Consider the following 27113-nt stretch of genomic DNA (forward strand, 5'->3'; position numbering starts at 1 on the left):
ATGAAAGAAAATAGTTTGATGTTAAAGCAAAAATTCACCTTTTTTTACGATTCTTCAGTAAAAACTTATCTACACTAGAAAAAAATTCTAACAATGATTTATTTCTCTCTTTTCTGCAATTTCATTTTGGTTCAGCCGGGTTATTTCTTATGCAACAAGTATTTCAAATTTATGCCTCAGCAAAAGTTTGATGAAGCAACTTTTTTTACATTATAAAACTAAAATTATGCCATATATGATACAAGTATTATCACAATACCATCTCAAAAGTAATTTTACAACCACGGACAGAAACGGAGAGTCGTCTTCAAAAGCCACCTCATTGACATGGAAATGTTTCCGCGAGACGGACAACTTTTTCATAAGACGATAAAGCCGTATATCAAGTAAATGTCAGTTGCTTGTGAGGCCTGTCAACTCTGTCAACTAGTTGTCAAGTCTTCCTCTCGCTTGCCAAGGAACACTACTCGTTTGCGTTACGGTTATGGTTGGTCGATCCTTTAACATGATAAGTGCAAACTTTCCTTTCGTACGAATATGAAATACCTTTGACTTTAGTTGATTTGAATAATGTTCGTTTATGGTTAACTATCACTGGTTCATGATGGTTCATTGGTTAGCTCATTCTTCTTTTACTTTATAAACAACTCAAGATTATTTCAGGGATGCACCCTTTAAAGAAGAATCATTAAAGAAGATGATAATAAACGAATCACGAACGAGCTGTGCCTGTTTGCGAGTTTGTGTGTTAAATTTATCTCGAAATCCAGCGGAAGGATTTAGTCTAAATTTTGAAATTAGGTTATTTTAGATCTGAAGTAGTGGCGAAAGCCACCTCAGGAAAACTCGTATTTCCCTACACAACTCATTTGCAGATTTAAAAAATAACACTGGAAATACTGGTTACCAAGTAGCCACGCTGGTTTTACAAAATCAAAAGGAAAACATTTTTATACTACACAAAATACTTCTATCAAGCTGTGACCAGTACACTAGCAAACTTCAAAATAAAAGGTAAAACTATTCAGTTGCAACTATTCAGCAAAGACAGAATATTACTGGTCATTAAGAAAATAGTTCTGATCAAATACTGTTTAGTTTACTTGGTCCTCTCCTACCAATGTCTAATCCCCCACAAATACTAAGGAAATTGCTAGCAAACGTTCGTTTAGCAGGGAAATAAATATTTAAAAATGTCCTATAAAAACTTATTCAGTCACTTTCAATGACTAAGTATCATAACGATACCGCATTCACCACGTGACTTTGACCTTTGCAGCTCCAAGCCAATGTCTGCTCTGGGAAAGTGATGAGAAAGCTGACTCTAGCATTAACATAATGTCCTTTTTGTTAAATAAAACAAACATAAACATCCACGAATGTCGTTGTTTTGTGAGACTGATTCACTCTCCCTCCATTTGTGACGGAGCTCACCTAACCATAATCTCTCTGCACTCTGGTTACTACATATTCACTTATTTGAAACACAATCGTTACAAAAAGTCAGCTTTGTTATTAGAGTTTAATTTTGTTTTCTTTTATGAATCAACGTTAATTTAGAATAACTAACCGTATTTCCTCAATGTTCGTTTGCTAATCTTATGTTGACTGTGTGGATTTAAATTTGTTTTGAAAAACATACACATTGCCTCAAGGTAGTTTATTTTACTGATTCTTTGAGTTTATAAAGGTTGTATCGTTTTCCCCTAAATTATTGAAAAATAATTTAAATATTAATGACCTTAAAATACGCATACGAAATATTAAGATTACGTCAGGTTTTGCTATTGGTTTCATCCCTTTTATTAAAACGTTTTATTAGGTCGTTTACTTGTCTGTTCGGTACATATTTTTCAATCTATTGGAGTCAGCCGTAAATACTTTAATTTGACAGTTTGTTCAAAAAGCAGAGGTTAAGAGGTATAGGTTCTGCTACCGAGAGATTCTAAAGTGTTCTAAAGTGTCATCCTTAGACGTTCCAATTGAGTGTCCATATCATTTCATGATTATAAGAATATTAGCAACAAGATCTGATTGCATTTAAAAGGGTTTTGGTTTGTATTAACTTGCCATATAAAACATATTTAAACATTAAAGACTAAAAATTCCAAAAAATATAAATATAGGTAATTTTTTAATTCCACGTTTTTAAACGCACTAAAAAGTAGAAAATAATTTATAAATATGTGGAGAGAATAAATACTTGTAAGATTTAACACGAAAAACGTGGGGCGCATGCAATAGATAATAACCATTCAATAGGTTAAGATAATCGTAAATTAGCTATTTGAAAGCGCTCGACGTTTATACAAGTGTTTATTCTCTCCACATATTTATAAATTATTTTCTACTTCTTAGTGCGCTTAAAAACGTGGTATTTTAAAAAGGTGTTTTATATCTATATGTTTTGTTTTATTCTACAATTAGACACAGATTATTTTCTGTATGATTTTCTTTTATTTGCTTATTAAAAGATGTTTTGGTTCCCTTTGCGAATTTCCATACGAGTTTAAAAATTAGTAAAGATACATAACACAGATATATAACTACAACTCGTAATTAATAATAAAGTAATTTGTTTAATATACTCAACATTGCATTTAAAACCATAAACCAAGATAAAAAAAAATTGTTTTAAGCCACAAACGCATTTTACAAAAACATAATTAAAAATTTACTGACCAAAATTAACATAACTGTACGTGGAATTGTGTTAATGCTTTTATACAAACTCGTTGATAAGGGCCATAACTAGTCAATTTTCTCGATGACTGGACGAACATTTAAATTAGCCTGGTTTTACAATTCCTTCTCAAACATGATGTGTTCAAATAACCGACGAAGATGGTCTCAAACCCATGAGAAAGTGGTCACCGGGTTGTAAGGTCAATCTTGACCTTTGGCTTACTTCCCCAAGACACACATTATAATAATCTGACCGGCGAACAAAGCTGATTGAGAAGAACAGGGTCAAAATGTTGAGGGCAAAAGATCACTAGGAGATTAGGTTCAGTTTTTATGCAGCAGATTACTCATTTTCCTTGGTTCAAAGCAATCTCTGTGTGGTTTTCAGTTGAGCTTGTTTTAGAACTGGAGATGAGGTTGGAGTTCGTATATTGTTTTCCGAGGTTGTAGGTTTGATCCCCACTGACACATCAGTTAACGTCTCGTAGTTAGTGAGTTTCGCAATAATGGAAATAATGTAACTAATGCTGGAATTCAATCATCTTGAAGACTGGTTTATATGAACCAACTTAATTATATGAAGATCAATTTAAATCTAATTCTTTAGATTTTAATTTATACAGTATACAGGATGTTTTAACCCGCTCAAATTATATATATAAGTACAGATAGTATTGTCGCCATTTCATCGAAAAGTATAAAAGTATAAGGTTGTATGGATACAGAAGAAGGTGTTAAAAAGGCTAAAAATAATTTCATGTTATATGTTGTTTTTTCTGAATCACTGTAACCTCATATATATTAAAAATAATTTGCTGGATTTACGGCCATCAACTGTATATTTTTTTATTCATCCGCTAATTTGTTGAATAAATAGTCCCATTCGATAGAAATATTGCATTATACAAATGTTTGGGATTTACTGTCATGTCACACTGCATTTTTTACTACAATAACACCAATATTACCCGTTATTGATATTTAGATAAATTTTGCTAATTTCAATTAATGTGTTGATGGAGTGATACCTGTTGCTTTCAAATAACAGTAACAGCTACAATAGCAAAACATACAATATTTCTTAGTTAATTCAAAAGGTAAACAATGCACGATATTACCGTGTTTTAATTGAGTTAATTAAGTTGTATTTTTACCCCTATGGTCCTACCTCGATTGTTAAAAGAGTCAATGGCCAATAGCTCGTGTCCAAGAGTCATCTCAGGCCCTAGTGATTAAATACACTAATTTTTTTACGGTTGTATCACATTTAAAACTCTATTTTCATCTTTAAACAGATTTTCAACCAACACAGTTTTTGTATAAGTTGCATTACAGGTTAATTGTTTCGAATAACACTGTAATGCCAAAACAATCTCCCCCAAGATCTCTAATAAACAAACTAAAACACCGTGAAACATGAAATTGAAACCCAAAAGCACAAGTTTTAAGTATGTATAAAACATGTGATGCAGGAATAAGTTACAAAATATAATGCAAATGGAGAGTGAATATCTACACATTTATCTTAGAATGCGTTTTAAATACCAAAAGTACATTCCACGGAGTTTAATATCAACTTTAACTCCAAGTCGGAGAGAAATCACAGCATTTGCAAGGGTCGGGGGTCAGTCTTAAACGGCGTGCAAGTTTTTATGCGCAGTCAAGAGACGTTCGAATTTTTCTGCTTACCTTGCATATTATTAACATGGTGCACTCTCCCGGATACCGAGAGAAGGTAGACGGATACCTGATGACTTGAAAGGTAACCAATAAAACAAGATGGAAGGGGTGTGTTGTTAGCCTAGTGGTTAAAGAGTCTCGGACTTCGGTGCGGGAGGGACGAGTTCAATTCCCGGCACCACCCTTAAACATTTATTTCTCTCGTTGACCTCTCGTGAAATGTCACTGACGTAAAAAATGCAGCTCAGGAAGTTGTATAGCTCGTATGAATCTCCAAGTGACTTATAAAGTGGAATATTATAAATCGAAAAGGATGGTAAACCCCGCTTTAATTTTGTTTACTTGTATATTTGGATAATATTCAGAACGCAAACTATACAAGCCAGAGGGGTTTCTTTTCGTGGTGTTCTTTTACAAAGCTGTTCAAATAATTCTAAGAAGATAAGACTTTAAAATGGAACTATAACATTCTTTAATTAGTCGTCTATACGTAGGCTTGACGATACGTAAACTATTTATTAACGGCAGGATGGTTTCTAGCATTTTAAAAACCGTAAGGAAATTACTAATTACTGGCTAGCTTTGGCATAATTATGTTTTCTGGTATTTACAAAAATATAGAAACAATTATTTGGAACAGTTTTAGAGAAACAAAATTCTTAATATTGTATTAAACGTGATAATATTTTCGTTTGTGTTAAAATTTAATCTGCAAGATATTATTGTGCAACGGCTGTAAAGAGTTGATGCAATAGCTTGACTTTTGTTCACAGTAAAATGCCTGGAAAGTATTGAAGGAGTTTAGTTATTCCTTGGTTTTCTGTGTTTAATTTTATTTGTTTTACGTAAACACGTAGTTTACAATCGAGGTTCACTAGGTTGAAGGATGTCAATACGTGAGTAACTTATGGTGAAACATGAGTAATTAAACAATTTTTCATAATTTGAGTCACAGTATGAAGAATCAAATATTTTAATAGTTTATTTTTTAAATATATATTTAAATTCTACTATTGAAATCATACCCCACTCTTTTTATGAGTGTACTGTGTAATTTTGTAACTGTGCATCTCCAGAAATATTTGTACAAATGTGTAATTTAAGCGTAAACAAGAGTTACATTATCAACTCCTTTTAAACTTGTACCGAACAATATCTCAATCAGTGGTAACCTATTCGTATTAGTGCTAAAATCAATCTAAAATTGCCTAAATATCCTTTCTATAAAATTTACTTAAAATAAGTTAAAACACTAAAAAGGGAATTAGTAATTCAATATTTTTAGGCTTTACAATCTTTTGTTTCTAAATTTTTAATATTGTGAGTAAACTTACGACACTAGTAATGGATTTTAAAGATGATTTTTGGAAAGTTTTTGAGTTTGGAGTGGTATTTTTCTACATGATGAGTATAACCTACAGAAATGTGTTAATTGATCTACATGCACAGGTGGTGAACAGATGTGATTGCTCGGTTTACATTACTTGTACATTAATATTAGTATTAGTGAATGTTTGTACCTGTGAGAAACTCTACTTTGACTCTTAACTTGACTTGAAATTTTATTAAGCTGATCAATATGTGAGTATAAGTTTTTTAAACAGATTATCTTAAAGAGTACACGGTAAAATAGTTTTATTTTTTTGTTTAGCACTTTGGTGACAGTATCAAGCTTTTGAGTGAGTCTGGATAATAATTCCACCATCTGAGTGTTCTTTTATTGAATAACAAAAACTTCATTAAAATGTTTAAATAATGATTTCATGTGATTTTACATCCTGAGATTCCTCATTGAGAGCAACATTGATAATTATCTTTTAATCACTTTTTCCTACAGTTACCTAACAATGTACATGTTCTCTCACTGATTTGAGGAAGCAAAGTGGTCAATTCCCTCAACAGTGAGACAATGTTAACATTGCCTTGCGGCCGGGACGGAACGTGTATGATAGGCCTAAGGATTTCTCTCGAGTGAGGCAATTGCTCACTTTGCTCACTAGTTGCACAAATAACTATACTCAGATTACCACGTCCTGAAAATATTGTTAAACCATCCTAGTTCTTAAGTATAATGTTATAAAATGTTATGACTACATGATATTAAATTGCACATTTACTAAATTATGAGTGTATACTGTCAAAACGATGCTTAGGTTATTTATTATTGAACGTATAAAAACTGTTAAGTAATAAAATTAATTTTACAGTTTTATACTTCCACAGACTGACAAAGGCTCAACACAATTTCCAACATGTTGAAGTCAACAACTATTTTGCTTCTGGTTGTTGCTTTAGTTGGTAAGTACGGTCAGCAAGATTTAGTTAATATAATAGTTATAGTTATACAGTTAATATGGTTGTTGATATTTTGTTAATGATTATAAGGATACCATGCATAGATTAGTAGGTTTTATATGTAATGGTAAAAGTAGGAAAATAAACATTTAAATTTATAGTTACTCTACTTACATTTAGATGAATCATCAAAGACCTAATTAGGGTAATTAGGAAGACTTAGTATATTCGAAAAAAAATCATTTTAGATCTATATACTGTGAATTACTAAGTAGCATAATCCATTCAAACTATATCAAAACAATACTTAATTTAAAATTTAAATGTTAGCACCAAAATTAAAATGACATTTTACTTTAACTAGCAAAAATATTAAATTATAGAAGTAAATAGAGCACAACCGAGCACCCTGAAATTATTATTATATTTTTTCATATAATTATTATCATTTTAATATTATCATTATTTTAGGGTAGTCGTAGTTGTGCTTTATTTACTATAATTAAATATATAGTAATAATATATAGTAAATACTTAATTGACTTATAATTTAATATATCAGCAGCCATATTATGTGAACACCTAAATTATAACAAACATATGTATCTTATTTTCTCCTTTAAAAACGTTAGACCTATGTATTTTTTACATATTGCAACACATCACACATTAAGTACAAATATTGTAGTAGATAATTAAGAAACATTGTATAATAGTGGCAGAAACGAAGCAGGAAGAGATGGTGAGTTTTCCCTCTGATCCTTCAAATGGTCCAGAAAATTTGGGCGAAAACGGCAAGTCCTCAACTTTCACAATTACTTTGGATACAAAACAACCAATTGGAAGCGAACACGTTGGTAAGAAAGTTAAAACTGTATAATTCATATCACGCCAACAGAAGAATTAGTCATAATAAATATCTATCGTTATGTGTGATCAAAATGTTATTGAGTAATGTAACCAAATATTTGACAAGTAATTTCATATGTCCATGACCAGACGTTATCATGACAAGAACTTATAAAGTTAGAATAAAAATTGTGTCTGAGCAGTTCACCCAACAGTAAATAAAACAAATATTTTAATATGTGTGTCCAAAATTAAATGAAATGTTACCAGCTTGCATGCATAACTATACAAAACTCATTTATTAGCTTCTTCAACTGGGTTGTGAGGATGACATATTCAATCCCAAGCTTATCTTTAAAGATTTAAGGGGTTTAACAATTCACCCTCTTAATTGCCTTATAAAATGCTGCTGGTCTACATAAAAAAAATGTTCTCTCTATCAAGTTACTCTATTTTCTTAAACTACATACTTAACTTTATTCAATAAAATGTAATAAAACTACAATGCACATTGTATGATATTAAAATCCTTAGTTTGATTTCATAAACGTGTACTACTTTTCAGCTATTATTTTTCAAAGAGGGGTAATTTTTTGTAGTGTTGATAAAAAAATTATGAGTTGGTTCCTGATTCCTGAACATTACATAATATTATGGCTGCCACAAACATCATATTTTTAAAGAGTTTGTGAAGTTAGCCAATACATAACACCATAATAAATAAGAATAGTTTCTAACCTATGTCATTTTGTCATTGGCTATCAATTGATGGTGCTATCTAACAAAAAGATTTATATTAAACACAGTAACAAGACTAGGGTTTGTACGATTTGCAAACCATAGCGGGATGAAAAATTTAATTAAAGAACAGCTATTTTGAAGGACAGTATTGTCTTATGTTAATGACAAAGATTCACATCAATTTTAAAGCAGTTTTTAGTTGCATTTTAAAATTTTTACTATTGCTTTATTAATTAAATGTTAATTATTGATTCAGAAAATAAAGAGACCAATGAATCGAGTCCTGCAAAGAGTTCTACTCCAGAAATCATGAATAAGGTCAGCACTCTTGATTCAGACGCCAAAGATAAAAGCAATTTGATTCCTGAAAAGGATTCTACTACAAAAACCTTGAATGAGGACAACACTGTCAATTCAATTGTTAAAGATGGGAAAAGTAATTTGAGTCCTATAAAGGATTCTCCTACAGAAACCTTAAAAAAGGATGACACTGTCGATTCATATGAAACAAATGAATTGAGTCCTAAAAAGGATTCTGCAACACAAACCTTGAATAAGAACGATGTAGGTGATTCGATTGTTAAAGGAACAAGTGAATTGAGTCCTACAAAGGATTCTCCTACAGAAACCTTAAAAAAGGATGACACTGATGATTCATATGAAACAAATGAATTGAGTCCTAAAAAGGATTCTGCTACACAAACCTTGAATAAGAACGATGTAAGTGATTCGATTGGTAAAGGAACAAGTGAATTGAGTCCTACAAAGGATGCTACCACACAAACCTTAAATGAGGATGGCACTGTTGATTCAGATGTTATTGCAAGAACATTGAGTCCTACAAAGGATTCTGCTACACAAACCTTGAATAAGAACGATGTAGGTGATTCAAATGTTAAAGGAACAAGTGAATTGAGTCCTACAAAGGATGCTGCTTCACAAACCTTGAGTGAGGATAACGTTGTTGATTCAGATGTTAAAGAGGCAAGAACATTAACTCCTACAAAGGATGCTGCTACACAAACCAATGATGACACTGTAGATTCAAATGTTAAAGGAACAATTGAATGGAGTCCAACAAAGGATTCTACGACAGAAACCTTGAAAAAGGAAGACACTGTTGATCCATATGTTAAAGAGGCAAGAACATTGAGTCCTGCAAAGGATTCTGCTACAGAAACCTTGAGTAAGGACAATTCTGTTGATTCAAATGTTGAAGGAATAAGTGAATTGAGTCCTACAATGGATTCTGCAACAAAAATCCCGAATGAAGATAGTGCTGATTTTTCATCACCAACATCTAAGGTTGAAAATATCCAACAAGATGAGGATCTTAACAATGGTAAGACAAATTTGTAATTTATTCAATACCTTCGCAAAAAATTAGGACCAATAATCTGTTAACACCAATGGCTTACATTTTAACACCTGTACATTTGTGTTCAAAAGATATGTGATAATGTGTAGCCAGTCAGGTTGGCTATCATTAATATTTTTTCTCGTCATTTAAGCTAATTTAAAACTGTTTACCAAATAAAATGATCTAATTATAAATAATAGCTCGTCCTTTTGGTATATAATACAGTACAGGGCAGATCATGAAATCTAACCTAGAACCAGAGATAAAAATTGTTAACACTAAAGAGACATAAATTCCAGTTCAGATTTTAATATGATGAAAAGTCTAGTGTAATATCTAGTGTCTAGTCCAGTGTAATATCCAAAGTCAAAGGTAAAACACTCATCTAGTTTATGTTTGTTTTTCAGAAATTGCTTCTGAAAATAAAGTTGAAGAAGAAACAAATACAGAAGATGAAGAAAATTATGAAAGCAGCGAAGAAAGTAAAACCTTGAAACATAAAATAAGTGGGACTGATGACACTGGTGAGTTTGTTTTAAATTTATTTATAGTTTTTGTTTGAATGATTAAATGATACTACTTATATGAATTAATGGGTTTTAAATACCAACTTGGTATTAAAGCTAGTTAAAATTGTACAGCTTCATAGAGTTACCAAAATATTGTGTGAAAACCATAACTACAAGCCTATAAGGTAAATTTTGTTTCAAGGAGAAGTAAACTTATTTAATTTCTGTTATTGAGGATATAATTGTTACAACTCATGTAACATTAATAAAACGTATAACATTTGAGTGTAACATTTGATCGTATGTGGATCGAACATTGGATATTATGTGGGTACAACTACCCTATAGTCTGTGCTGTCATTGACAGATAGGATGGGTATTCCTAGTTCCTGGTAAATAGTTTCTTGCTGCCTCTTCTAGAACTATTATTATCATCCTTACCTTATCATTTATCTAATGATTGTTAATTTTTTTTAATGATGATAAGGTTTGTAACACAGAAATAAAACACTAAAACACAAAGGTAGTTACAAATTGTCTGTAATTTATTTTTTTTATACAGCACATTTTAAAATATCTGTGCTAATTACAATAGGGAGCGAGATGACCATTCATGCAATAACCCCTCCCCAATACTAACGCTTTTATTCTTGCATGGTCATCCTAAATATTAATTGCTTTGGATCACTTGGATATCACTACCGAGTGATTGTTGAAACTCTCAGAGTTGTTGGAAGCATTTCCCTCATCCCTCCAATACACCATCCACTCTACACCTTAACCAGCTTTAGGTATAGCGAAAATTAAAATAATCACTTTCCAAGCTGTTTTCTGATTCACAATTGCACTCCAGGGCTAATAAATGGTAAATGGCACCTTTCCACACATTGCTTGGACTGTCTTTGCCGCTTCATCGGCTGCAGCTTACCAAATTTCAATCTGTTTGGAATTTCCTATGAGTTTTGGGAAGATGCTTTAGACTACAAACGCCCAGATGGCCCATCTTTCAAAGGTAGAGTTAACTTTTCTCATTTTTTAAATTCTAGGCAAAGGAGAAGTTATTGACATATCGATGAAATGCTTGGACTGCCTGTGTTACTTTGCCACTGACTGTGATATGACCAGAGAATGTGTTTTGCCCAGACATATCTTTTTTTCATCTGATGACGGATTCGCAAGAGGAGATTGTGGCCCATTCCACATAAGCTTTCCGTTTTGGGCAGATGCAAACAACGTGAATTTGGATTTAGGTAGTATTAGATGCCGTAGCTCAAAAGCTAAATTAGAGCTTGGTAACCAATATTACTTTCTTTGATATCAGCTGTTATAAAAAATAGTAACTTTCTGTATGCAGTAATGACAAAATATACCCCCAAATGGTACCGTACTTAGCAGAGTATAACTGTGCCATACAAAGACACACATTGAAAGAGCTACATTAACGTTTGTCCGCTACACATCTTAAACCGAAAACAATTAGTTGTTTGGTTTTAAAATAAATATATTCTTGGCAAATTATGATTACACAGATACTTTTTGGTCATTTCGGGATTTAAATATTATCAAACAGAAAGAATTTAGATGTATTTTTAATATTTGTACATCCATATGATATTTGAATGATATTTGAAGTAAAGTTAACTTTTACAAAAGGAACTAAACAAAAGATTTTTATCCATCCAATTTGTTTAATTTTAAAGGCGATGCTGCTATGGAGAATGATTGGAGAACATGCTCCCTTGATTTGATGTGTGCAACAGAAACTATGAAAAAATATTTTCAAAAATACCCTCATGTGAGTATACCTATATTAACAATATTTTATTTGCACTGTTCAGTAAATAATTACTTAAAGCACGAACAGATGATTGTGGGGTTGTGTGCAGTGATTGTGTGTCTTTGTTCAATCCTCAAATTAGCTTAGTTATGTTTAATTTAGTTAATTTTTTGAAGCAACAGTTCACATACATATTTTTTCTAAGTTATAACAATCAGTATTTAGTGCAAACAACTGTACAAACTATACCCTAAAACTTGGGAATTACAAATAAAAAACCAACACAATAGAATTGCTTATTGGGATATGAAAAAATGTTCAAAAAACAATATGAAACAGGCGATTTATGCGGCAGAGGTACAAAAATTGCTGTATGTGGCTAAGGCAATGTTTGAAGGGAGCGCAAAACTGCTGGTACTCAGCTACTACAATTCTGGACAACCTATGCTGAGCCAAGGGTTGGGTTTGTGTCCTGAGCCACGTATTGTTCCCCAGTGTGACAGCCGCTCAACTGAGTTTACAATAAGCATTGACTATGAATCTCATAGTCAATGCAATAAGGCTGTGGCTCCACTGGCCGTATATTTTGGATAGACGTTTGGGTGGCTCCACATTAACACAAGCAACAGAGTATGTGTATGAATCAACATCTGCAGCGTCATCGCATGCGCTGTGGCATCACTAGCTGTTTAAGTGTGGCGGTAGACATAACCCTGGATCTATCATTCTGCAGATTAATATTTGTAGTGAACTCAGTGTGGGGGAGCGAGCTGGTCTAGTGGTTGGAGTGCGGGATTTCAGTCCCCGAGGTCCCGGGTTCAAATACTGCCAAGTCACCATTGGATTTTATCTAGTAGTGATGCCGCAATCCCTACGTCTAGCCTGAAGTAATGTGAAAAACAATTTCGGGCTTGTGCCTAGTGTCTTAGGACAACAAAAAAGTACTGTGATTATATAAGATAAAATGGTGGATCCATCCAATAATAAGCATCAGACACTCTGAAGGGATGTTCCATTTGGTACATACCAAACTAAAAAAGAATTCAGAGAAGTTTTTTTTTTTTTTTATCATTACCGTATGAAATGTCTCAAAACTTTCTGTCTAAAAAATTTTGAAATTGTCTTCGCCTTTACTGTCAACATATAGCGTCAATGTGCCTTGCGCCTATATGCTGGTTGGCTCTTGACTGAGACTTGACGCGGTACTGCCCTCTCCAGCTAGTGGAACAGCCTGGTAACGGCAAAGTGTACCATAAAAATAAGACAGGTTCCATTTCCGTGCGAGGTTTCATTCTGCAGCGCATTGTAGTATGAATCCCGCTGCAGACTCTTGCTATTGGAGCTAAATTTGTTTGATAGCTAACAACCACACTTTGTCACGCAACAAATAACGGCTAGTGGAGTCATGGTCTAAAGAAGAATAAGTAGCTAAATGGCATTAAGTAATTTTTGGTATACAGGGTGATTCTAAATTGTTGTTACACTTTTGAAACTCTATAAATGAAAACAAATACAGCCTATCATCACGAGGTGAGAATCAATTCAAAGAGGAGATTCTAAAGTTTTGTTTGACACTACTTTGGTAAACATAGTTGCAAAATTAGCCTGTACAGACATTTTTAGTTTTTAACTATGATTTGTAATGAATTATACACTTTAACCTCTCAAAATATATACTCGACGTTGAATTGTCAAACGTTTTAAGTAATACTACTAGGGGTCAATTAGTTCTATAATTTACCACTCAGTTATTGCTGTCCGCCATTATTGTAAGCTGTGAGGAACCTTCAAAAACTAAAAAGTTTTTTAGAGTTTGGGATGACTTCAATCATCGAATAAGTGTTTTGTGCAGCCAGAGCGGGGCACATAGAGCATTTATATTTTTTAGCCATAAACTTGTCCAATTTCTTTTATTAAATCACCTTATTGTGGACATACTTTTTTAAGTCGCGATTTTCCTAGATTTTAAACTGTGTAACTAATTTAAACCCTAGTTAAAATCTAAAAATGTCTGTAGATGCTAACATTGCAACTATTTTTACCAATGTGGTGTCAAACAAAACTTTAGAATCTCCTCTTTCAATTGATTCTCACCCCATGATGATGGGTTGAATAGTTTCTCATTTATATAGTTTCAAAAGTGTAACAATAGTTTAGAATCACCCTGTATTATAAGTTATGTATTATATTAGCATTTATTTATACCCCATTATTTTATTTTTCATAATTGAAATAACATTTACAGAATTTTTACAACATTGTATTCTACACCAAGAACAGGGACCCCAAGGCACTGGGCCCTGTGTGACCGCACCTTTCTCACGAGCCTAAGGCCAAATGTGGTCATGTGGTCATGAATAAGATACACACAATTAGATTTAAATAATTACCAATGATCATCCATCATTGTAACACTGATATTATTTCCCAGGACTGCAATGGAGATGGGAAAGTGGACTGCGTAGATTATGCAGCCATTCATACTCTCGGACCCTTCGGATGCCAAAACAAGGGAAACTTGAACTTTTGGAACAGAATGAGGAGGAAGGGGCTGCTGAAGTGTATGGTGACTGACGAGGAGGGACAATACGCCAAGGAAATGCGCAGACTCAACGAGAAAATGCAACTGCAAGACTTTGCGGCTAAAAAGAGAGCCGAACTGGAGGGGAAAAGTGTGGCCAAAGAGGAAAAACACGTCACGGAATACCGTAGCGAGATTAGTATTGAGAAAACTGGCGACAACACAGACATTGTGGTGGACATTCTAGAGTTGTGAGCCATTCAGTTGGGTGTACTAATTACAATAAATGTAGTCATGAAATTGAACTGGATGTTTTGTGTACTTGAAATTAAACCCATAAAGTACTCTTAGGTGTACAGAGGTGTTTTCACTTATGTATAAACCATAAGGGCTGGATAGAATTTGAGGAAAACTCATGAATTAAAATAAGTTTGAGCCTTAGGAACAATGATTACTGAAGCGACTTAGAAAATAAAATGCGTATTGATTACATAAAAATTGTTAATATCTAACATTTTTTGTCTCATAAATCATCAACAGTAAAATAAATTCTAACAGCACAGAAAAATCCCTCATACCTATTGGGGCGGAACCACACTATAGTCAAAAAATAAAAAGAATAATTAGATATACTAACTAAAAAAAAAAATTAAACCAAGTTCAACAATATAGCACAGAAGAGCAATAATATAGCATAACAACTACCACTACCAATAACCTGCCAACCTTAAAATTCATAAATATTCTCAAATCAGACTAATTTTCCTCAATAAATTGAAATCTTTTTCAATTAACTTAACTCTAATTGAAAAAGTTATTCTTAAAAATAAGTTCAGATTGATTCTGTGTGAGTAAATTTAAATTGTTAGTTTCAGCAACTAAATAACTGCAAATAACCCACACCAACCTTTAAATTCTGAATATTCACAAAACCCTTATCAACAATTTTTTCTCAACATTATTTCTCTTTCAATAAAAAAACTAAATCAATTTTAATAATGAATTTTCCTATAGGGAAAAGTGCCCTTTGTTAAATTTGGTTGGATGCAACAATCATGACCTTGACTGTTGGTATTCCTGATGACGTCATTGGCCGATGAAACTGAACCAGTTCCGGCACCCGTGCCAGTGCCAGTGTCGGTGTTGGTGCCATCACACTGTATACTGTTGTTGTGTGTCTAAGGTTGCAGCCTAGAGATGTCTTCTGTTTACAAACTCTTCTTTCTACTTTCCTGTGTCGCATGTTTGTCTCAGAGCCAGTTTATAAGTAAGTAATTAAATAGCCTTGGTAATTATGACTAATTAGTTTATAACTAATTAGGTTTCCAATTTAAAATAAAAACATCACCAATATTTAATGAATTTTTAATTTTATGAGGCCTTTTGCCAGCTATGCTGGCATCATCAGAAACATCACAAAACTGAAGGTTATGTTTATATTTACAATAATAAATTTTAAAAATTTAATATATGGGAAGTTAAAAATAAAAAAAGATATTCTGTTAAGTAGATTTAGGTAAAGTTACCAAAACAATTTATGTGCATAAAAATGAAATATAAAGTAAATTTAACTTATAACTTTGTAAATTTAGTATTTTTGATTGAAATTGTGAGGCCTGTTTCTAAACAATGTTTTGCTATTTGCAGATTTTTCAAGTCTGTTGTGTGTTCTCTTTGTTTGTCCAACATACTTCATCTCACAACTGTCACACTGGATTTGATAAATGCCATATTGTGTCTTATTTTCTAATTTACTTTTATTATTTCCAAGAATATTTTTAATTTTTTGTTTTTGCCTTAAATTAAACCATAAATTCAGCATTTTTCTTAAACGTTTTCTTGATGTCTTTATATTGTTTGGTATGGGTAGTGCTTGCAAAAAAGCTGACCTTTTTTGTTCTGGAGGGTGAAGAGAATCTTGAGTGATAAACCTATTGTTATGGGTTGGTTTTCTGTAAATATTAAACTCTAGTTTTTCATCACTCCATGGGATTAGTACAACCAGAAACGAGATTTTCTTGCAGGAGCGAACTTTTACAGCCAACAACAATTTCTCATCAAAACAACACCAAACCAACACCGAACAGTGTTCGACAGACATTTGTGATAGCTGCCAAACATTGTTTGGTGTTGGTTTGGTGGAGACGCCGCTACACCTATTTTCTTTATAAGCTTTTTCAATTTTATCAAACAGATATACCAATATTATAAATCTGGTAAAATATTATTTATTTAAAACCAAACGAGCTGTTGGCCCGTCCTACGTACGGGATTGAAAAGTCAACTAAAACTGAAATTATATTAATATTTCCATTTCTAATCCAAGCAAAGTTCAAGCAGTTAACCATTTCCTGTAAACAAAAAGCTGCCAAGATGAATTAAAACATGTACACAATGTTATTTTCCTATTCTTTCCTCAAAAAGTCGAACAGAAAATAATTTGCATAATTTTTCCTTTGAATACTCGGGGGGCAGAGCCTCGATTTGTATACATCAGTGGTTATAGAATCTTGAATCTTACTTATTTTCTATATTCAATGCCAACATCCCAGAATAATAAACTAACCTGTTAGTTTGAAAGACAACTTTTATATTCAACCAGCTGTTAGTTAAAACAAATTATATTGCACTAAAACAAACTTAAAATTTTAAAGATTGCTCTAAAAAATAAATTAGAACATCTATCATTTTACCATGAATATTTAAATAGGCTGCCATCCTCTTACGCATAAAATGGACGTATCAATAAGCATAGCATTACACATAGTATAAATAAGTCAACCCTATGCATGTAATTATTATCCAAATGCTGAATTTGTGACACAAAAGCTGAATATTACCAGCTTTATAACCTTAAATATGTTAAGCAAATTATTTTATGCCAAAAGCTAGTTTAGAATCTTAGCGTCGGCTGCTAGACTTTTTAAAAATTCAAACTTAATTTCAAAAAAACTGGGACCTTAAACTAAAATTATGACTTCGACATTCCCTAGTTCTCAAAATTGTCTTTCTTTCAACGCAAAAATCATGAAAATTCGTCGAGTGGTTGATTCAGAATCGTGAAATAAAAAAACACTGTTTCGTTTTAATATTATAGATATTTAAGGCATACATTGCAGCAAATAAAGCCAGCCTTAAAAACTGCAAATAGTCGAGTAAATATAGGCACTTGAGATAGAACAAATTCCAAAAAATGGTTTTTCGACGGTTTTTAGTAGTAATAGGTCTAGAAAGTACCAGGAAAAAAGTCTACCAAAATCGGACAACCGGAAGTCGGCTTTTTCCAAGATGGCCGCCGCGAGGCCCTCAAATCGACAAGATGACTGCAAATTCGTCGATTCATAGATCCAGGCAGTGGCGGATCTAGAGCAGTCACAAGGGGGGGGCGAACCAGGGAGTCAGGGGCGGTTCGGGGGTACCCCTCCGAAAAATGTGTGTAAACTAAGTCTCCTAAATCACAGTTTTTTACCATTTCTTTGTCCAAAGTTAGTGTGTGACAAATTATTTTACGCAATTTGTATGCACTACTGTATTACATGCAGTAAAAAATATATGTATATGTATGCCCGAGGGGGGGGGCGGTCGCCCCCCTCGCCCCCCCCTCTGGATCCGCCACTGGATCCAGGATTGGCCGATTTCCACGAAAATTGGCAAACACATGTAGAACTATATTTCAAACCTTAAATATGAAAACTAGGCAGACAAAGTAACCCAAAGATGAATTTTCAGGGTATTATATGCTAAAAAATAAGATTTTTTACCTCAAATATATGTTTTTCTAATATTTTGTACAAAGTTTGTTATAATTTCAAATTTATTTTTTCACCATTAGATTCAACACAAAAAACCTAACAATTTAGTATATTGAATCTTTGTTCTGCTTCAATTTGTTACAGAGATATTGAAAGTAATAACTTTAGTATGTTTTCTTGCCGAGATAGCTCATGTTAATCTTATGGAGAATAAGCATAAATATTAATATTATTTTTCATTAAACGTATATAGATAAGACTTTTTGTTCTGCTTCATATAATCTGTTTTAATATTTTTTTTACTAAAAATTCCTTTTTTGGCAGTTACCATTGCAGCAAACCTACGTATTCGGTTCCTCAGTTTTAATCATAAAGAGAATAAGCAAAAATCAATTTTTTTATTAGTCTGAGAAGAATAGAATATTACCTAAAAAAATTGCAAGAAAACGTTTTATGGTTTTATGTTGTAGTGTTAGGTATGCAGAGTAACATAGTAAAAATTGCCAAAAATCGGTCTACTGGAAAACCCCTAGAATCAAGATTTAATATTACGAATTTTCTCAACATTGGAAAAATTTAAAAAAACCCACATGCATTTTCATTGATATTGACTTCAGACCACCACCGATATTTATTGGGTGGTCATTTCTTCATTTCGATAGGGAACGTGTTTTCGGCCGTCATTTTGGATCCCCCTATCGGATACAAATATTATTTGAAATGTAATGACAGTGTCATTTCAATAGGGAACGTGTCTTTTGCCGTCATCTTGGAACGGCCATATTGGATATAAATAATTTTGTTTAATGTAATGGCAATGTTGTCCCACATCATTTTAAACTAGATTTTCACGCCCATTCTATTGGCAAAATGAGTTTTTAAATTTTTTTCGTTTTAAAGATATATTCAAACGAAAATTCTCCTGCATACATTTCTTAAGGATGTTTCGTATTTTGAACATTTTTTAAGATTATTTTTTCTTATATCTCCAGTACTTATTAACGCTTGCAGTTCGTTCTAGCCTTAAACATTTAGTAATGTAAGGGCTTTCATTTGAGCTATTGATAATTAAAATCTGACGAGTTAGAGACTAGTTACCAACCCCAACAAAATATTAAATTTAACTTTTTAGAAATACATTTTTATTAAAATATTTATATCTCGGGTTCTTAATACGCCACCAAGTTCTTCCTGGTTTCATATTACTCAGTAAATGTTTGGGTTGATTTTTTTAATCACTAAATAAAATGTGAGAAATTTAATATGGGTCCGTCTTATTTAACAATAATTTTTTTTCGAGATTTGTCTTTAGTTTAAGACATATCCAAAATCGAAAAATAACTCCCAATACCCTTTATAATCTTAAAAGATTCATCAAAGTATTAACTTTTACTGTAGTTATGGGATATATGTAGGCTACTTAACTAAAGACAAATTTCAAATGCAAATAGTTTAATATTAAATTAAGGTGCATGACTCATTTTTTATTAATTTGTCAGATATTATTTAGTGACTAATAAAATAAAAAACCTATTTCTCTACTGAGTAATTTGAGACCAGAAAGAACTTGGTGACGTATTAAGAACCCGAGATATAAATCATTTAATAAAAACTGATTTATAAAAAGTTAAATTTAATATTTTGTTGGGATTGGTATCTCGTCTCTAACTCGTCCAATTTTAATGATCAATAGCTCAAATGAAAGCCCTTACATCATTAATTATTTAAGAATGAACTACTAACTGAAGATAAGGAAAATAATCGTAAAAAAATTCAAAGTACAAAACGATTAAAACAAAAAAATGTATTTGAAAACGGATTTCGGCAATGGAATATGCTTGAAAATCTAGTATATATATAGTAATAATGTGTCACAACACTGTCGTTACAACACAAAAAAAATTTATCCAATAAGGTGGATCCAAAATGGCAGCAAAAATACGTTTCCCATCGAAATGAAGTACTGACCACCCAATAAATATCGATGTTGGTCCCAAGTCAATATTTAGAAAATTGTGCATAGAAAATGCTTATGGTATCTTTTTTTTCAAAATTTGTCCAATGTTGGGAAAATCCGACTCTGCACACCCAAAACTACAACATAAAACCATAAAACGTTTTCTTGTATTGTTTTTAAGGTTATATTGTATACTTCTCGGACTAATAAGAAATTGATTTTTACTTATTCTCTTTATGATTAACACGTAGGTTTGCTGCAATGGTAACTGCCAAAAAAGGAATTTTTAGTAAAAAAAATATTAAAACAGATAATATGAAGCAGAACAAAAAGTCTTATCTATATACGTTTAATGAAAAATAATATTAATATTTATGCTTATTCTCCATAAGATTAACATTGAGCTATCTCGACAAGAAAACATACTAAAGTTATTACTTTCAATATCTCTGTAACAAATTGAAGCAGAACAAAGATCCAATATACTAAATTGTTAGGTTTTTTGTGTTGAATCTAATGGTGAAAAAATAAATTTGAAATTATAACAAACTTTGTACAAAATATTAGAAAAACATATATTTGAGGTAAAAAATCTTATTTTTTAGCACATAATACCCTGAAAATTCATCTTTGGGTTACTTTGTCTGCCTAGTTTTCATATTTAAGGTTGGAAATATAGTTCTTCATGTGTTTGCCAATTTTCGTAGAAATCGGCCAATCCTGGATCTATGAATCGACGAATTTGCAGTCATCTTGTCGATTTGAGGGCCTCACGGCGGCCATCTTGGAAAAACCCGACTTCCGGTTGTCCGATTTTGGTAGACTTTTTTCCTAGTACTTTCTACACCTATTACTACCAAAAACCATCGAAAAACCATTTGTTGGAATTTGTTTTATCTTATAGGCTTTTTTGGGCTAAATCGACTCGTCTAAAATTGCATAGGAACTTTGATGTCGGAGGAAAAAATCTGAGAATAAGTTTTGCACAGGATTTTGGAAATTTCAATTTTCACCTTGTTATGTCACATAAATCAAATTCAACGAGTCACAAGTCACGTAAATCATGTTCTAAGAGGATGACAAGTCCCGTAAATCATGTTCCAAGAGGATGACAAGTCACGTAAATCATGTATTAAGAGGATGACAAGTCATGTTTAAATCATGTTCTAATAGGATGACAAGTCACGCAAATCGTGTTCTAAGAGGATAACAAGTCACGTAAATCATTTTCTAAGAGGATGAAAAGTTATGTAAATCATTTTCTAAGAGGATGAAAAGTTATGTAAATCATGTTCTAAGAGGAAAGTCACGTAAATCATGTTCTAAGATGACCACTAAGTCAAAATCACTCCTATATACACTATATACACTCCTATACACTTGAAATTGCTTGGGTTATTCAACTTGTTTATTGTTTTATCCACTTCTCTTACAGGAAAGTTAATTAAGGTTTCAATTTCGTGGACAAACGATTGCCACATAAGTACAAGTTGCTCTCCATGTGGGCCTACACAGGACATTCCAACCACAAACAAACCAACTGAAGGCAAGTTTAGTGTTTGTGACTGTCCTGTGTTGTCCGGAGTTGTTGTGTCCATGTAAATCCAACACTATTGTGGTATTTGCTTAGGATTGTGAGCTTTGGAATTTGCATGTTTTTCATGTAGTTACCTTGTAACGGTTAATTCACTCTATTTAATTACGACTAAAATATTCATTACGTAGCACAACTATTTTTTTTTATTTAATGTAACATTACAACATAGCTTTGCCTTAGCCATAATAACCGCAAGCACAATATAACATTATTAATCTTCATAATAATTTTCTATGTATTTTCAAGAGGCCGTCATATTGTACAGGGGTGCGATAGAAATTTCTGGTTTTCATTAATATTATCTCTTTTAAGTATGAAAATAAAGGCCTTTAACATGAGGTGTTAATCGATGGGGCTTTACATTCAAGATGTTTAAGCTGCGCCAAAAATACCCCATTTTGAATCATACTAACTAAATAGGGCACTATTATACAATATAAAGATGTGCAATATAAACGTTACTTTTCCTGACGTAACCAATGAAAAGTTAACCGGGCGTATCCATAATTTTGCCTAACCCTGTACTAGATTAAATACTGATATGCATTCATGCGGGATAAATATGATTACTATTTTAAAGGAAAACTTATGCATTTTCAATATTGAATAAAAAAATCCAATCTATAATTTTTCATTGACCTTTCCTCACAAGATAAGACAACTTTATGGGGTTATCAGATTATCGTTGATGAAAAAGTTAGCCATAAGGTCAAATTGGTGTTTACTGTTTACCATACAATAATCACAGTTGTAATAATCACAAATCATTTTTCCTGTTGATGTTTGTGGTATTAACAATTGTTATCAAATTGATTATATATAATAATGTTGTATGGTCTAACAAAAAAACTAGCATTTTGTGATAAATTCCTTAGTAGAAAATTTGTTAGGTTTTTAGTTTGTGGAATTCTTGTAAACTCAAAATGACAGTAAACAACATTTAACCAAGTTCGCTGACCCAGCAGCCCATCAGGAAAGCCAAGGCAAGTGATAAGGAAAAGAGGACTTTGGTGATTCAAGTGTCCAAAAGAAAGAAATTGAGGTGACAAACAAAATAAAGTATTTAAACTGTTAAACCTAATACAGTAAACACTTGATGATTCGAAAGTTTAATCATCAAGAGTTTTGAATTTCCTACAAAGAGTACCTAGTTTAGTTACTTTTACACCAAACAACAGCTTATTTTTCAGTTAAGTTAAAAAAAAGTATGTTTATTTTGCTTTTTTTGCTATTGATTCTGGTGTCATCAATAGCATTATTTAAGACAAACTACTTTCCTGTTATGACAGGAAGCAATCCTTCCCTTTCAAAATTATAAGAGTGTTTGCCTACGACATTTTGAATTACTGCATGTTCCAAATCAATGTTCAGAGCCTGCCCTCTGCTTGGACTTCAAAATACCCAGTGTATCAAGATGCATGGAAAAGTACAAACTATTAAGAGATTCTCTACAGACTATTTTTTTATATTTTGAATCATCAAAAGTTTTGATTTATCAAGTGTTTGAATTGCCAAGAGAGGGCTGTTCTAAGCATGATCACAAGGGACTGTTTACCACGAGACTTCCTACTAAGCAATTCAAACTGTTTTGTTTTGTTAAAATAATGTGATGCATCCTCAATGTTTATATAGTTCTCGTATATCTGGGACAAATTAATGTAAAGAAATAAACTTATTTAAAAATTCCGACAACAAAATGACATTCGGTTACTGAGATACCTCAAGTGCAATACAGTAGATTGTATCCTATGTTATCTTAATGAAAGATAGTTTAATTATCGTTGTAGTTTGCTTGAAGATGGAAATATTTTAACAACATTGGCAACGTTTTTTACATTTGAAACTATTATCATTTTACTATGTGGCGAGGGACTTGAGGGGAATGCCATAATTGTTCCTCGGATCAGAAGTTGGGTCAGGAGTAGGAAAACTGGAAAGATTGCCCAGCGTCTTGGCAATGACTCACTTTGAAACTCCTATGCACTCAGTAATGACGGATTTGCTGGACAAACAGTCTGTGTCTGTTCTGCTGCACTCTTCTGTACCTGTATGTACTCCTTTTATCCTCTAGAACTTGTTATTTTCTTCTGAACTGGTGCTCGAGAACACCTTACGGTGAGGGACCACACATCTAACACTTCATTACCATAAAAAAAACTACAAGGCACAAGAATATAATAAGTATGCAACATATTACACAGTGGTCAGTTGTATTCCATCTGACATCCAAATTATCTATCCAAGTTTAGAACATCTAATGTCCTAAACATCCAACTTCGGACCATCTAACATCCTAACCATCCAAGTGCTGACAATCCAATGTTCTAAACATTAGTAGAATATCCAATATCCAATTTTGAATTCTGAATATTCAATTTCAGACCATCTATTGTCCTAACGTCTAACCATCCAAATTCGGAACCTTCAACGTCCTAACCATCCCAAGTTCGGAACATTCAACCTCCTAACCATCCAAGTTTGTCCCATCCAACAGCCATATAAGTTCAAAACATCTATCATCATAACAATCCAACTTCCGACTAGAGTAAGTTATTCTACTATTGCTTATAATTTTTTGTAGAAACAAATAACTGTTTTAAATTTTTCAGGCGCTGAAAACCCGTGATTAAGAATCACTTAAGTGCAGTCATTGATTATGATTGAACTAGTGATCAATAGACACTCACATGTTCCACTATTGGTTTTAGATCCGCCAATAAGTGAGAGTTTATCAGACCTCTGTTTGGGGTGTATCTGTGAGATAATGTCTGGATGTAACCTCACCAGGGGTTGTGAGGAAGGAGACTGTGGGATGTTTCGTATCACCAAACTCTACTGGATAGACGCAGGCATGCCTGTATTGAATGGCGTAAACCCACATCAACCGCAAGGTAGTGTACACCAGTATAACTTGACAGCCAACTATCTTTTTGATATATTCATTAATTTATCATAAAAAATTACAAATTTCAAAACTTACAAAATCATACGATTTAACTACAAAACCTAATGGTTTGTCTGCTGCATTTAAAAATGTTTTACTTCACAGTGCTTTTTTTATATCTTCAATCAGTCTAAAAGAATGATAAATTGAAAAATATATTCCTGTGTATAATATTGAAACTTTAATCTTTAAAAGTAAATGCAGGTACGTATCTGCAAATGGCATGGGTGTTGTGAGTTCATTTTTTATTGACCTAAAAAAGGTTAATAGTTTATAAGTTTAATATAAATCACTTTACACTCTTTAAAGTATCTGTAAATGCTAAATTGTACTCATGAATTGATTTTAATATTAATTTCACTCAGAAAAATTTACAATTTTGAATTGCACTCAACTAAATATAAAGGTACAATTACCAAAATCATGATAAAAAATCTAATTATTTATACCAGGATTTTACTTATATTTAAAATGTATTAGTTTCCTAGCTGAGAATTCGTGCTTGTAAATTATATCTTTTACTGAAAACCATTCAATTTGTGTTTAGCATTTGAAAGCTGTGCTAGGGACCCTGAGTGTGCAGCTTCAACCGTGAAAGGATACATGAGCAAGTGTAGAAACCAGGTTTGTATATACTATAACATATAAACACCAATGCCACAGCAAACCTGCAGAATGAGCAAATTTCCATTTATCTTATCGGATTTCCACTAAAATATTCCCTTAAACAGGTTAGATTTATTCCCAACTTAAATAATATTTAGGCTACTTTGGTTTAGTGCTACAGGGAAGACAATAAAGCCTATTTTTGTGTAAAATGTTAATAAATTAGAACAAAAAAATAAATTACCCAATTTTGATTAACTATATCCATAAACTACTAAACTGCACTTACTTATCCTCCATAAGATTAATGAAGTAATTTTAACCCTCCGAGTGTTATTTGTCGATGCTTCGACACATAACACACTTTGTGTAGTGTTTTGTGTCGATGCATCGACTCACAAACACTGTTTACGGCGAAGGCTCTATGACTGACAAAATCGGATTGAACTGGATCGAGTTAGGTATCGTTTTATTTGGCAGATTCAGAGCTTTCTCCGGAGGTCTGTCTCTAAGCGCTTTTCATTTTAGTTCCGAAAATATTGTAGCAGACAGCTGACGTGCATATTTGTAAACAGCTTGGTTAACCTCGCACCGATGACTGATGTGTTTTATTACGTTTATCATTGTTTTAGTGTTAAAAATCAAAAGTAGTGATATACGTGGTGCATTATAAGAAGATTTAAGTGATTTTGAAGGGCTGGTTGATGATCCTGAAGAAGTAGGTAGTGATATTGATGTAAATTATCAGCCAGATTCCTAGCTATGGTTAGGCTATGCATTCTTAGCTAAACGCTATGTACTGAAATCTGTTTTTTGCCCATAACTTATTTATTTGCAAATCTACTTCCTTATATTATTATATATTTGTAATCCTCATAAAATTTAGAACAAAGTGGCTATTTTCAAATTATAAATATACTATAATTCATACAATTTCATTGAGCGCGAACTTAATATTTTTTTTGAAAATTTTCCAAAATATTTTTTTTTACCTAAAAAATTTTTTTGAAACAAATGTTCCTTACGTTTTATGTATAATATTGAAGCCCATGATTTTCCAAACAAAATGGTATATAGAACAGTATAATTAACATCGTTTTCAAGCTTCTCAGATCCGTTTTAATAAAACCTTGCAAATGAGCAAAAAATAGGCAGACATTAAGGCCAAACATTTCAACAAGGGACACTCGGAGGGTTAAATGTAGTTTTTTTTCATTTTCTCCATAACCATTAACCATAAAACTAAAATGTACTGCCTTTTTTCTTCCTAGAAAAGGGTTTTAAAGAACATAAGAGTCACTTTATGCCCTAGTGATGAAACAAGCTATGTGGGTTGGAAGTGACACATTAGTTTTATAATTTTTTGTAACAACACAATATAGTGTTAACACATAATGTAATTTACATTTAAGCATACATGATTCAATCTTTAATTCAACTATTTTTTTTACTTTTCGAGTTATTTTGGTGCCACGATAAACGGATAAAATTAGCTAGTTCTTCTACTGATTTTACAACTTTGACCTGTTCTAGGACTGCAACCGTGATGGTCGTGTGGACTGTATGGACTACGGAGTCATTCACAAAGTGGGCTGCCCTAAATGTCTCGGACAAAGAGATACGTACTATGAAACGTCCTTGCGCAACTGCCTTATACAGAACTCATGAGAATAACAATAAGCTAGTCAGTGTCAAACTTTTAAATGGATAGGTATATTTATATTTATATTTATATTTAAATAAATTAAATACATTTTTTACTAATTTTCTCATTAATGATTAGGTAGCCTATTTCAATGAGTTATATTCTACATCGTTCTAGCAAAACCGCATCACTTGC

The 27113-nt window shown here is 32.4% G+C and overlaps 2 protein-coding genes across 5 annotated transcripts; both read left to right on the top strand.

Moving 5' to 3' along the window:
- Positions 1-5844: 5844 nt before the first annotated feature.
- LOC128990941 (protein IWS1 homolog) lies at positions 5845-14722 on the top strand. Of its 3 annotated transcripts, none has more exons than XM_054413613.1 (8): positions 5845-5946; positions 6573-6663; positions 7377-7517; positions 8507-9592; positions 10018-10134; positions 10973-11131; positions 11820-11914; positions 14328-14722. In XM_054413613.1, exons 2-8 carry the CDS (start codon positions 6618-6620, stop codon positions 14670-14672), a joined length of 1989 nt encoding a protein of 662 aa, XP_054269588.1. In that variant the 5' UTR covers positions 5845-5946; positions 6573-6617; the 3' UTR covers positions 14673-14722. The 3 variants fall into 3 exon arrangements, with proteins under 3 accessions (XP_054269588.1, XP_054269586.1, XP_054269587.1); XM_054413611.1 differs by lacking the exon at positions 10973-11131 and adding an exon at positions 11166-11369; XM_054413612.1 differs by lacking the exon at positions 10973-11131 and adding an exon at positions 11166-11369 and having other exon boundaries at positions 5861-5946; positions 6589-6663.
- An 816-nt stretch (positions 14723-15538) lies between these two features.
- Positions 15539-27037, top strand: LOC128989734 (lysozyme-like). Of its 2 annotated transcripts, XM_054411754.1 has the most exons (5): positions 15539-15684; positions 21562-21672; positions 24432-24614; positions 25215-25291; positions 26807-27037. In XM_054411754.1, the coding sequence occupies exons 1-5, from the start codon at positions 15615-15617 to the stop codon at positions 26939-26941; spliced, it is 576 nt and encodes a 191-aa protein (XP_054267729.1). In that variant the 5' UTR covers positions 15539-15614; the 3' UTR covers positions 26942-27037. The 2 variants fall into 2 exon arrangements, with proteins under 2 accessions (XP_054267729.1, XP_054267730.1); XM_054411755.1 differs by lacking the exon at positions 21562-21672.
- Positions 27038-27113: the final 76 nt, after the last annotated feature.

The sequence above is a fragment of the Macrosteles quadrilineatus genome, unplaced genomic scaffold (genome assembly GCF_028750875.1).
Source record: "Macrosteles quadrilineatus isolate MER2022 unplaced genomic scaffold, UCM_ALF_1.0 Scaffold_3__2_contigs__length_128488019, whole genome shotgun sequence".
NCBI lineage: Eukaryota > Metazoa > Arthropoda > Insecta > Hemiptera > Cicadellidae > Macrosteles > Macrosteles quadrilineatus.